Source organism: Taeniopygia guttata, chromosome 5, assembly GCF_048771995.1.
Source record: "Taeniopygia guttata chromosome 5, bTaeGut7.mat, whole genome shotgun sequence".
NCBI lineage: Eukaryota > Metazoa > Chordata > Aves > Passeriformes > Estrildidae > Taeniopygia > Taeniopygia guttata.
In genome coordinates, this window is record NC_133030.1 from 58193432 (window position 1) to 58207358 (window position 13927).

The following is a 13927-nucleotide window of genomic DNA, read 5'->3' on the forward strand; positions in this document are numbered from 1 at the left end:
TAATTAAAGCTCTCCTTGGCTTTTATTTGTTGCAGGTTTCTGGCGAGATGACGGCGGTGGAGAAGGTGGAGGAGCAGCTGGCGGGGCTGCGCATAGCCAGGCGCTGCGAGCCCAGCGAGGAGCCCGCCTACCTGCTGGACATCCACAGCTCCAGGGCTGCCCAGCCCGGGAGCAGCCGCCTCGTGGCCGTCTCCTGCTCGGACGAGTCCCTCCGGGTGTACGACGGGGAGACGCTGCGCTCCCTGCGCCGGTACCGCGGCCCCGCCGGCGGCCTCAGCGGCGTCAGGTTTGCCCACACCTGTGACAGCCTGGTGTTCTCAGCCTGCAGCCAGGGCAAGGTCAAGTGCTGGGATGTGCGCTCAGACACGCAGAAGCCCGTGCAGGTGTTCAGTGGCTACCCTTCCAACGTCTTCATCAGCTTCGACGTCAGCTGCGGCGACATCGTTGTTTGTGCCGGAACGGAAAAAGTGGAAAAGGACACGTTTCTGGTGTTTTGGGATGCGAGAGGCGTTACAGACTGTGCCAGTGCTGCTAAAGAGCCCTTGGGAGTCTATTCTGAAAGTCACAATGATGACATCACCAAAATCTGTTTTCATCCTGTTGAACCCAATTTGCTGGTGTCTGGGTCGACCGACGGCTTGGTGAACGTGTTTGACATCAACAAGGATAATGAAGATGATGCTTTGATATCGACTTGCAATTCAGATTCATCAGTGAGTTCTCTTGGCTGGTCTGGGGAAGATTACAAACAGGTCTATTGCGTGACACACGATGAGGGGTTCTGCTGGTGGGACATGGCTCAGCTGGACACGGAGGAGCCAATAACCCTGCTGCACGTTCTGGATGTCAGAGAGTCAGTGTGCGCTGAAAACCACGGCCTGCATTACCTGGTGGGTGGCTTGTACCACGAAAAGGCAGGGAAACTCTTCCTGATCGGGGGAACCTTCACAGGAGACATCCACCTGATCAGCTGCAGCACTGATGGCCTGAGCCTGGTGGGGACCCTGTGTGGGGGACACTCGGCCACCGTCCGCTCCTTCTGCTGGAGCCCCTCAGACGAGTCTCTGCTGACGGGTGGAGAGGATGCTCAGCTGTTGCTATGGAAACCCGGGGCTGTGGAAAGGTCCCTCACAAAGAAAGCATCTCTGAAGATCTCTTCTTCTGTGCAGAAGAGAGTGAGAGTTCACAGCACCTCCCTCAAAAGCAAGAAAAAGTGAATTGCCTGGAGTGAGAATCTCTGCTGTGTAGAGCTTTCCTGGTGTTCAATCTCTCTAGGCAATACTTGGCCATGTTTTATTTGGAGGTTTTCTGTGGATTGAATTCCCTCTGGGAATGTATTTCAGTCATCAGAAGAATGCCTTTTTTTTTTTTTTTAGGTTGCTAACATTAATCAGACAAGAGTAAATGTTTGCTCCTGAGTTCTTGAACAACAGATGCTAAATCATATTATATAAAACTGTTTCTGTGGTTATTTAATGTCTCAGACAATGTTTTAAATATGTAAATACAGGCCTATGGATTGCATAGTTTGTTACCTTCCCAATGATATTCCCCTGGCACATTTTAAAAGCTTTTGTATTCCATGCTGTATTCTTCTTTCTTCACAGAAAACTTAATGAAATTGCTCAATTTAGTAAAAGATTTTATGTCACATCTTAATGCCTGAAGGAATTACTTCTTGATGAAACCGAAAATAAGTAGTTTTGCACTGTCACATCACTGGTTTAGAACAAGCTCATAAAGAAGCAGCTGATGGAGCCATCTTTTTCATAGCAGATATGAATGTATTCAACCAAACAGCAGCTAATTTGTATGAGTATGAGAACTGTTCAACTGGCATTATTTCCTGCATGAAAATATCCAAGAGTTTTGCAAGCAGTTTCATTCTCTCCTACTAAGTGCACCTGGAAGACTGGGGAGATCTTTGGTGGGTTAGAAAAATTGATGGTTATAATTACACCAGTAGTGCTTAAAATCCCAAATCCTGACTTGAAAGAAACTGGTATCACATGCTCAGTGGGGATGATGAAACCCAAAAATGAACACTGCCTTCAGAGATGGAGGAACAGACTGATATGAGGAGACTTTAACAAAACCTTTTAGAGGTTGGCTGGGTGCTTTAAGAAATGTGCCTCTCTGCAGAGGTTTATGCTTGGACATGTCCCCAGCAGAGCTTTGTTTTATTATTCCTCCATTGGATGGTGCAAAACCAGCCCTGTTCTTGTAAAATGGGTGAGATTTCATGCTTATTTTGCTTTGCTGGCAGACTCCAACCTGTGCTCCTGGCTCTGCACACATACTCACCTCCAGCCTTCCCACAACCACTGCAGGCAAATGGTGTTGGTATTTAGGCTGTAGTTACACGTGTACAACTGAAACCACCACCAGAGAATTTAAGAATTGCTCTGTTACAGATTAGCTGGCAAAGGATTGAAGAGGGGTTGGGTTATTTTCTTTTTTCTCTTGAAGGTGGATAAGCAATTCTTGCAGAACAGCTCCTGAACATCAGGTTTAGAGGATTATCCCTGGAGTTTAGAAACAGTTTCTGAGGTACAGAACATACTCTAGTGTGTGGTTACAGCTGTGCTGAAGATGCCTGAATCATCTCTGGAATTGAATCCTTTTCAACCACAAGTATTGAGTTTCCACAGGATGTTTCACAAACTGTTAATACCCTTTAGCCACAACTGTGAATCCATTGTTGGTTTGGGTTTGCCTGTTGGTGATAAGTAAGATGATTCACTTGGTTTTGTTACTGCTGGTTATTTAAAAGTGCAGCTTTAATTTGAAAATCACAGCTCTGTACACCCTTTTTTTTTTGTCACTTTGTTAAATTATGTTGTCCCCAACATCCTTATCTGTTGCTTTCCAGATTACATTGTGCTATTTTGAGATGAGGTGGGCAGTGAGTGTCAGGGCTATGATGCACCTGGATCATGTGCCCTCGAAGATTTATTATCCCAGGTCACAGTTTTTTGCCTGTTGTGTAACTGAGTGGACCAAGAGCTTCAGACTCCGAATTCACTGTAAAGCCCCCCAGGGCCTGACTTGGTTCAGTGCCAAATTGGGGCTGGGGGACTGAAGGATGGTTCTGAGACCTATTTCATTGCAGGTACCCAGTGTATAACTTGCTTTTTAGATGTTTATCCACTCTCTTCCTGGCATCTTGACACATTCATTGGAGTAAAGTCGTTGGGTCTGTCTCGTGCTTGATATCTTGAAGACAGGTTTGTGTGCACGTAGAGAAATGCACAGAGAGGGAGCTTGTGGTTGCCTCCACTTGTTTTCAAGTGTCTGCTGAGTGAAATTCCAGTGTGCTGTGCCAGCTGCCTCTGAATTAAAGCAGCAGAGGTGGGAGTTCTGGGACTGAAGAGTTTGCAGTCTGCAACCTGTGCCTATTGTCTGGTTTCTGGATAAGGTGGATATTGATTTGTTCTGTATCAGTCACAGCTGAAGCCATTATTATTTTCTCTGGGAAGCTGATTTCTCCCTTTTACGAGCATAACAGAAATAGAAGCAGAAGGGAAAAAATGTGTGTCTGTATCTTAAAATTCTGCAAAGGCACAGCAGCTGCCATGAGACTGAGGCTTGTGTTGCCTCTGAAAATACTCAATTTTGCTGTTTGTCTCTCTTTTGTGTTGACTTAATTTCAGGTTAATACCCACAAAATAAACATAGATAGAAGCCACGCGTGAACAAGTAATTAGCACTGCTTGCTTCTGTAGGCTGCAGACACTATTTCATAGACCACAGCAGAGGCAGAATGCATGTGTGATCACATAAATAATAATAGACTCAAAATCAGGTTAATGTGTCCAACAGTATTTAATCTTTTAGGGTAGTTTTGACATTTGCAAGTTGGCTTCAGCCAACTTGGAAAGAAACTCTGAATCATGGAATCACTGAATGGTTTGGGTTGGAAGGGACCTTTTAAAGGCCGTTTACTCCAACCCCCCCTGCAAGGAGAAGGAACATCCAGCAGCAGCACTGAGTCCTTGGCAGGGTTGTTCTAGATACCTTCATCCCCATCCTGGATTGATCCTGAGGGCTGCCCTGGCCCAGGTGCATCACCAGCACTTGATCTTGTTCAGCCTCATGAGATTGCTGTGGTCCTGCTCCTTGGGCTTGTGCAGGTCCCTCTGGATGGCATCTCATCCTTCAGGAGTGTCTGCAGCACCTCTGGCCTTGGTGTCATCTGCTGATCTGCTGAGGCTGCACTGCATCCCACTGTCTGTGCCATTAATTAAACAGTGCAGTCCCAGTACAGACCCCTGACCTCTGTCTGGACACTGAGCTGCTGACCATTACCCTCTGGATGTGACCATCCAGCCAATGCCTCATCCAGCCAACAGCCCATCATCAAATCCATCTCTCCAGTTCAGCAGGATGCAGTAGGGGACTGTGTCAAAGGCCTTGCAGGAGTCCAGCTCTGACCTTTCGAAAACTTACGTAATTAAAGCTGTGTGCAAGTAGCTTTCGGAAATCATCACTGGTATGAATTGTTTAACCCCAGGGGAAGCTTTCATTCCGGAAGCAGTGTCAGGTTTGTTCCAGTAAATAAAAAGCAGAAATCCAGATAGACCTTAAATGCAAAAACCAGTGTCCATTTTTATTCAGAGTTTATAGTAAACCTGCTGTATGATATATCTGAGCAGCAGATTATCCTGCTGTAAACACATGAAAATTAACTCACTTGCATTTGGCATGTCCTGAAATGTACTCTGTATTTCTTTCTCTTGTTTCTGCAATTTAAGTACAGTACTTGCATGCTCACCACTGTTTTTCAAGTAAAAGATGCTCAGGATGACATCCCACAGTCTGTGGATAGCTTCATCATTTACTTGAGTGTAGGATTTTACCCACACTTTGGAGTTGAGCTGGAAATTACTTGACAAATCTAAAGTTGTGAATTCATTTCTGGGTGGAATATATTTAGCCAGTTGCCAGCCATAAGCTATTCTGTGGTCAGATTGTATATGGCACATGTCCTGCGTGTTCAAACTGCTTATCTACATTGAAATATCCCTTAGCAGAGAAGCTGATACACTAAAACATTTTAAAGACACAAAATGCAAGCTTTACACTGTTCCAAGTGACGGCTTTCTCTTGGCTCCTGCCGTGCTGTGGCTCTGTATGTCAGAATGTTGTGGGAAGCAGTGCATTTTGTCATGGGAAGTGCTGACTCAGCCCCTGCACACTCCTGGAGCTGCATCTTGTGTTTTACAGGATCCTGGACTGCTTGGGGTTGGAAGGGACCTCTGGAGATCATCTGGTCCGACCCCCTGCTCCTGCAGGTTCTCCTAGAGCAGGTTGCAGAGGATTGTGTTCAGGCAAGGTTTGAGTATCTCCAAGAGACTCCACAGCCTCTCTGGGCAGCTGTTCCAGTGCTCTGCCACCCTCACAACAAACAAGTTTTTCCTCATATTCAGATGGAACTTCCTGTGCATCAGTTTCTTCCCATTGCCCCTTGTCCTGTGACTGAAAAGAGCCTGGTCCCATCCTTTTGGCACTCACCCTTAAATATTTGTGTTTTAGGGAGAGGCTCCCTTCTGTCAGGAGGGGTTGGATATGGATGCACTTAATTGCACTGTCAGTCCATCAGCAAAGCTTTCGTACTCCCAAAAGAACTGCCACACTTGCCCATCTCCTAAAGATCATCTGCTGTGGTTAATTTGGATTTTTTTCTCTTCACCCCTTCAAAATGGTCTTCTGTTGTTTGGCTTCTTGGTTTCTTTTTGGATGGGGTAATGGCAAGTTAGCACCTGCTTTTCTGAAGAGATGAGTCCTGTTTCTTTCCTCTGGGAGCTCTCCTGCCCTGTGCAGGATCTGCTGGACTCTGCACTTCCACACCACACCAAATGGAGAGTGGGAAGCAGAGAGAGGGAAGAAAAAGGGGAGGTTGGCCCAGCTGATCCTCTGATAGGGCATCTCTCCAGGGAAGCTCCTTGATAGGGAGCTGGACCCTCTACCTTCTGAAACACATGGAAGAGCTTATTCTTGAGCTTGATGTAAGCAGGATAGGACCTCAAATAAATTATGCAAGACATCACCCTTTAAACATAGAAACCAGTTCCTGTTTGTCTGTGAGATGGGGTTTGTCTGTGAGATTGTCTGTGTGATTTGGCAGTGAAGTGTGTGAGAGGCAGAAGATGTTCATTTGCCAGGGCTGGGTGTTCTTTACTTCCAGGAGCAGTGAGTAGAGCCACTGGTTGAGCCACTCTTTCTCTCCCTGCTCTGCAGGAACCAATGGATTTGGGGATTCCAAGTACCATGGAAAAACTGGAGGTCAGGAGTTGATGTGGAGATGACAGCTAAAGGCAGCAGTTCAGTCTGTGAACTTGCTGCAGCTGGGGTGATTATACAGCTCCCTGCTTCCTGAGCAGTTACTTGCTGATAACCTATCAACCAATTCTGAGGATCTTTGATAACTTCTTGGTTTCTGTTTCCTTCTGCACCAGTTCTGACCTGGCACAAGTATATTGGCTAAGGGGAGAGGAGTTACCTGCACTTGCTGCCACTGCAGGCGTGGCCTCAGCTTCCTGACAGGCTGTTCTGTCCTGCTGGGATTTCTACATGTGTGCTTCTTCCAGCCTTCCTTTGGATACTTCGAAATCTTTATTTTGAAAGTTATCTACTTTTCTGGAAAAAGAATGTCAGAAAATACTATTCTGTATACTCTTCCTGCAATCTTGGCACCAGTGTTTTTAAGGGAATAGATGACATTTTGAATAGCAATTTCAGTCTTACTCTCTCGTGCTCTGACTAAAGATTTGATGGAGTTGCAATCCCATGAAGTTGGTACTTGAGCAGGCTTTGGCTGCAGGACCTCAGAACTGGCAGTGAGAGATGCTGGGAGGAGTTCAGGAGAGCTCTCAGTGGCGATTTAAAATGATCATTTGGAGAATTGTCCTAAAAGTGAGGAAAAAAGGTCCAATAACTCAAAAGACACGGTAGGGCACCGAAGGACTGTTGAATCCCAGGTAATATTCTTGATATTACTGATTTGGAGAGTATAGTAGATAAAAGCCAAAGTAGTTTTAGAGACTGAGAGTCTAATTTTCTGGATGTTTTTAATACAGGAATTCTTGATTTTTAAAGGAATTGAATACTTGCAAGTACAATGCATGCCAGCCCTCACTACTTCAGGCTCAGATTAAATAATTGAATACAGACACAGCAGGCCAAACAGCTGGAAGTGGCTCCCTTAACTTCTACTGGAACTCTGGAGAGCAATGCCCATAGACCAAGCACAGTGGTTCTGATTTTTGTCTTTGATTTCTGTAATGCAGATACATGAAAAATGAAGGCAGAAAGGTAGACAGATATGTCTGGAAGAAACTGAGGCTGACACACTTTTCTGTTGGGAACTCTGACTGGTACATGGAGATCTCAAAGGTTCCTTTAAAGGTTTTTCATTCAGACATTTAGAGAATGCAGTGTGCAGTGTTTTTGAACAGTAATTTGGGAATCATTTGAAGAAGGAAAGCTCAGGGCTTCACTCTAGCAATGATACATGAGGGCTCAGCATAAACAGGGGGATGTTCCTTGGATCAATTAGGATGGTGGTTGTGCTTCACACCCCAAAAACCAAAGACTGGTTGAGGCCAGCACTGGACAATCTAGTGTTTATTAGAAAGGAATGAGCATTTTAGAAAACAATCTTGTTTTGATAAATGAAGACACATAATGCTGTATGGGTGAGGAGGATACCTTGAGACAGCAACCCATCCACATGGCAGTAATAAAGATCTTGTGTAGCTTTCTAGATGTGTGTGGTATTAAAGCCACAGGTAGATTAAATCATTGTTGGAATTAATTCTTACAGTTGGGTTGAATTTATGGAGTTCTAACTGTTGCAAACAGGAGAAAGTATGAAGGCAATTCAGGAATGCAGTAATAGGAACACACAGGCATCCCACCACATGCCAAGGAATGAATAGTGGAGCTTTGTTAAAACATTTTGGCTAAAATAAGCCCAAATCCTTATTTATTCTTAATAGTGTTATTATTTTAACATTTCTGTTGTGGTTTATTGCCAGGATGCCTAGACAGTGAGTGAGCTGTAACTCAGCTGTTCCAAGCAGGGGGTGAGAGCTGCTCTTCCCTCTCTTGTCCCCACCTGCCAGCCAGGACACTCCTGTCTCCCAGGCTTCACCTTGCTTTTCTTCCAGATGTTCTAAGTCTGCAGGTTTATTCTATTTCATAGAAAAATTTGCTCCCATTTATTTTCTAAACTGTTAGAATGCCCCAGGACTGCATTTAAACGAGACATAGCTGAAGTATTTGTGGTTTCTTACAGGGGTGTGTATTAGACTCATTTGCTGATTTATTATTAGACACATTTAATAAATTTACTAGCATGGCAAAATTAGCACGTGGAGAATTACCTATTTATGCATTAATACAGCAGTTTTAACTGCCTTGTCAATACTCTTTAAAGACAGAGATGCACAAAAAAAGTCCTGAGATTTGATTATAGTTGACAATTTCTGTAGGTGGGGGTGTTTTTAAAGAGTTTTGTTGGTGCAGCAATTCCAAAAAGCTCCACAGTATCTCGTAAATGAAGAGCCAGTGTTTTCCAGATGGCTCTATAAATAAATTTGGTAGATGCAGAAATAAGTGAAGGTATTTCAAGAGCTCCAGGCATGTTTTTGCACAGAGTGGTGCTATGGTGAGCTAATAGAGGAAATGAACTTCCTTTTGTTTGCAAAATACAAAACCCCTCCAGTTCTTAACGTGTTTTCCACCCCGCCGGGCGAGTTCAGCCACGGCACAGCTTTTCCGTGTGGATCCTGCGCTTCCACCTGGGCCACGCTCAGGAGCTCAGGGGAGAAAGGCCACAGGGAGCTCTGCAGAGCCTTCTGCTGGGTCAGAATCCAAGGTCCAGGAGAATAAATCCTGCATGTGTGGCTGGCAGGAGGAGCAAGAGCTGAGAGCAGTTGCTGCTGTGTTCATGTCTTCCCATTCTTTTCCCTATTTTTTTTAGAGATGCTTTAACTTCTGTGCAATCTGGTGTCATTTTACTACAAAAGGAGAGTTACACTGAACTGACACTTGAGACAGCAGGACCCAGGTAGCCAAGAAGGCCAGTGGCACCTGGGCTTTGTCAGGGCAGTGATTGTCCCCCTGAGCTGGGCACTGGTGGGGCCACACCTCAAAGCCTGTGTCCAGTTCTGGCCCCTCGCTGCAAGAAAGTCACTGAGGGGCTGGAGTGAGTCTGGAGAAGGGAATGGAGCTGGGGAAGGGGCTGGAGCAGGAGTGTGATGAGGAGCAGCTGGGGGAGCTGGGGGTGTTTAACCTGCAGAACCTGTCACTATCTACCAGTCCCTGACAGCAGGGTGGAGCCAGGTGGGGATCGGACTCTGCTCCCGGCGAACAAGGGACAGGATAAGAGGAAATGGCCTCAAACTGGACCAGGGGAGATTTAGTTTGGATGTAAGAAAAAAAATTCTTCACAGAAAAGGTTGTCAAGCATTGGAACAGGCTGTCCAAGGCAGTGGGGGAATTGCCATCCCTGGAGAAATTTAAAAGGTGGAGATGTGGCACTTGGGGACATGGTTTGGTGGTGGCCTTGGCAGTGCTGAGTTGATGGTTGGACACAATGATCTTAGAGCTCTCTTCCAGCCACAATGACTCTGTGGTTCTGTGATCTCTAAGAACCTCCTGTTCCCTGCCTTGCTCTTCTTGGTCTCAAACAATTTCTGTTCTTCAGGCAAAGGTGAGCCTGACAGTTACCTGGAAAATTCCACCTCCCTGGCTCACCACACAAGCACCGGGACAGCCCCAGAGAAACAGGAAACATGCTGGTTTAAAAAAAATAGTTTTAATCCCAAACTGCAATAATGTACTGAGTGCTCCAAGGGCACTCTTGCTCCCTGACATTTTGGGCTGTGGGGCTTCATGCAGGATATTGAAGGAAGAGTGGGAAGTGCAGGGCATTGTGTCCACCTGCCCTGTTCCCTGTTGGAATGTGCAGGGGGATCAGGTGTGAGCAGCCCTGCGCAGGTGATGGTCTGAGAGGCACTTTGCTCCACTTTTTGGAGCTTGGAATCACAAATGCCAACAGCTATCAGAAAGGTTTTAATATGGTTGACATGAAAGCAACTGTATTAAGTGGAATAGTCTAAATATATACTTGGAATAATAAACTATTGCTAATTTCCTCGAAGAAAATGGTCCTCTGTCACTCAGAGATTATTTTCCCCAGATTTTAGACAGGATTTAAGCTGGGTTCCCCCCACCCCCCACTATCTCCAGTATAACTGAAATAAACTGGATGATTTTTAAAGTTATGTTACATAGTTATTCTCAAGCAATGAAATTAAAACCTCTAAACTTTAGAACCCAAATGGAATCTAGGTTTGTAAAAACACAGATTTTTTTAAATATAAAAAATATGCATTTTGTTCCATCAGGAGGGTTTAATTACTATATATTTCATTAGCAGAATGGTCTTGAAACCCATTGATAAATATTGTATCAGCTTTTAGAAAATGGAACAAAACAGCATCTCTCTTTAGCTTCCTTAGGAAAGTCTTCTCTGAGAGCCACTAACCTTTTTCTGACGTGTTCCCACCTGCTTGTGGTGTTGGTTGTGACCAGCAGGGCCCAAGGTTTTCCTGCATGGATGATCAGCTCTGTACATGCTGCCTGTGGTGTTTTGTGGATAAACAGTGGATTGTCCTGCCAAAGAGCTTGTCCTTCGAGTGTCTCAAACAGGGAGTGCATGTTGTCTTTTTCATTTTAGAGAAGGAAAGTGAGGCAAAAACATGCCCAGCTGCACGTAAGAAATCTGTGCCAGAGCTGATCAGAGTCAGGAACTCCTGCCTCTCTTCCATCCACAAGGCTGCTGCTGCTTTGGCCTCTTGTGGAGTTTATAAAGTCATCACCAGGGGTAATTTATTTTGTTAATTTAAAGATTTGAAGCCTGGGGTCTGGAACCCCAGAGGACAGAGAGACAAGGGTCACACAGCTGAGGTACTGAGGGATAAACCACTCAGGGAAGGGGAAAGAGATGAGAACAGCAGCAATGCAAGTCAAGGTCATCAAACCAGAAACCCCCAACCTGTCCCCTGCCCCTTCCAATTTCTGTCAAGCTTTTGCAGCCTAGCTGGCAGGGAGGGGGATGAACACATGGTTGTAAAGAATTCTTGAAAGAGAATAAAGCAAAGGCTTGGTGGTTTCCTGACAGCCCCTGGCAAGAGCGAGCGAGGAGGGGCAGTAGGGGAGAGAGCAGGAAAACCTTCATTTGGAAGTCAGACAAAGGGGTGATAAACTCCTCCTAGATGTATATCAGGCAGGAGTAGGACAGGTGTAACTCGTGTGGCCTGTCCTGTGCTCCATCAGTGCTAAACTGCAAACTCAAGGGCTTCTGAAGGGATGGTAAGGGGCCTGTGAGGAGGCCCTTATTTCAATAATTTCTGTTTTCCTAAAGCAGAAAGCCTCAGAGAGATTGTACAGCTCCAAAACATGCTGGAGATGCAGCGAGGCTCCTGTTGGTGTGAGGCTGCAGGGCACTGACAGATAATGATGAGCCCTCAAAAAACCCAGTGGGCAAATGTTTGGAGAGAGGAGGAAGGGTCAGGAGAGCTGGGACTGGGATGTGCAGGAGGAGCCAGCCAGTGTTTGGGAACCAGCTGAGCTGTCACCCCCAGTGTTTTATGATGATGCCCTGCAACGTGATCTCTGTTTACATTTTAATAGATCCATTTAGCAAACGCACTGCTGGGATTGCTGCCAGCTCTGTCTTCCTTGCTAATGAGAGTGAGGAGAAGGGAAACACGGGCAGGGAACCTCTTGTGCCAGTCCAGCAGGAGCTGGGCCTGGGGATGGAGGCAGTGGGGCTGAAGTTTGTGCTTAGCACAACTCCTCTCCCCTGAGCAAGGACTTTTACCAGGCTCTGCCCTCTGAAAAGTCCAGGCTGTGATCCTCTGCAGCCTCAAGATAAAGATGAACAGAGGCTTTTTACCATGGTTGGCACTAAAGCAAGCTTTTGGTGTTTTCTTTTGTATGTTTTGTCCTTAAAGAGTTGGATGGGAGGACAAGAATGGGGGGCTGAGGGTGATTTGGAGGAGATGGTGTGAGACCAGAGACCATGGGGCACACAGGGGCTGTTGTCTTCTGTCCTCTGCTGCAGTGACTTGACTTCTCTGCTGTGTTCCTATATGGGTTTTAGAAATTTTGGGAGCTCTTTTACAGCACACAAACTTGGGATGCAGCATGAAGTGTGTGTAGAAGCCCATCTGTGCTTGCTGCCATTGTGCATTATGTAGGAAGAGATGATAAACCAAGTCTGTTTCATTTCACTTTAGTTGGAAAAACCGTGGATCTCTCCTGCGGCTCAGTTTGCTTACCAACACTTTAGCAGTGTTGTATTTACTGCCCTAAGGGCACTGACAATCCCTTTAAAATCATCATTCTTGGAAAGCAGGACAGGTCTGAAATGGCTGTGAGTGTTCACAGCCTCCAGCATGGGAAGGCTGAAGATGTTTTTTGTGCTGTGCTGGGTCTGGCTGGGATGGAGTTAATTATGCCCACAGCAGCTCTCACAGGGCTGGGAAGGTGTTGATAAATAACAAACACACTGCTGCTCTGGCTGCTGCTGCCCAGCACTCCACAGCATCAAGCTGCCTCTCCAGGAGGCTGCGGGTGGACAAAGATTTGGGAGAGGACACAGCCAGGACAGCTGACCCCAAGTGACCAAAGGGATGTTTCAAATTGTTTGGTGCCTGGTCATCAATAAAAACTGAGAGTGGAGAAAGAGGGAGGGCATTCCATCCTTACAGCTGCTCCATGCTGAAGCATTTCCCAGGAAGTGGCTGGACCCTGCCTGCTGGTGGAAAGTAGGGAATAAACACTTTGTTTTTCTTTCCTTCCATGCATGGCCTTTTCTTTTGCTTTATTTAACTACCTTTATCGAGATCCATGAGTTTTTTTCCATCTTATTTCCCCATGTCCCCATCCTGCTGAAGGAGGGGACTCACAGAGTGGCTTGGTGGGGACCTGGCTTCAGCCCACTGCAAGAATTGTCTTTCTCTAGGTGCTTTAGCTCAAATACAGTATTTAATACAGCCTGTGTGCCACTGAGATCTATTTACATGTGAGAAACATCCAGACTTAAGCCTGCTTAAAATTTCTTTTGCAACATAGGCTTCTGTGAAGGCATCACAATTAGCGGTAAAATTAATTAACAGCCAAGAAGAATATGAGTATCTAATCCTGCCACACATCTGTGAGAACTGCTGAATTCAGGTTTGGTGGGATGACTACCAGACTGGGATGCCTAAACTCATCAGTATTTTTCTTGTAGAGGTCATAATGTAAAAATCAACCCCCAAAAGTACAAGCCTGGCTCCACTGACCCTGCAGTCCTTCCCTCTCCTGGCTGGGAAACCACAGGAGAGAGGACAGAAGGTTTTAAGAGACTGTTTATCCTGCTTGAAACAGCCTGTGAGCACTGCAGACTCTGATCTTCAGTTTGCTTATAGGAATAAATTCAGTAATGACAGCATTTATTACAGTAATCAACATCTGACAGGATGAATGTCTGGGAGCCAAAATTGGACATAATTCCAATTAGAAATAAGATACATTATAATGGCAGAGGTCAAAATTAACCATTCAGCAACTTGCCTACACCATACAAGGCCATAGCACAGGAAACACTAAAATTAAGATTGGGTTTCCTTCACTAGAGATGACATCTCATTTATTAAAGCATCATAAATATTTTCATACTCATATATACTTTCATATATTTCATATATTTGAGTGTATTTTCAGAATCTTATACAATTTTATTTTTTTCTTCCTCAAAACAATTTCCCTGACAAAATGCAGAATTTATCTTTCAACTCTTTAGCCAGGAATATTAACTTTCATTGAATTCTTCTCCCTGCTTTCCCTCACAGTTAAGAAATTGTCACTT

The 13927-nt window shown here is 45.3% G+C and overlaps 1 protein-coding gene across 3 annotated transcripts in view; it reads left to right on the top strand.

Annotated features, from left to right (window-relative positions):
* The window catches only part of WDR89 (WD repeat domain 89), a 28167-nt gene extending 15290 nt beyond the window's left edge, over positions 1-12877 (top strand). For all 3 annotated transcript variants that reach the window (XM_030275149.4, XM_072930505.1, XM_072930506.1), the window contains one exon: positions 36-12877. In XM_030275149.4, the coding sequence (XP_030131009.4) occupies positions 36-1217 (1182 nt within the window). In that variant the 3' untranslated portion in view covers positions 1218-12877. The remainder of the gene's footprint in view (positions 1-35) is intronic.
* The last annotated feature ends 1050 nt before the right edge of the window (positions 12878-13927 follow it).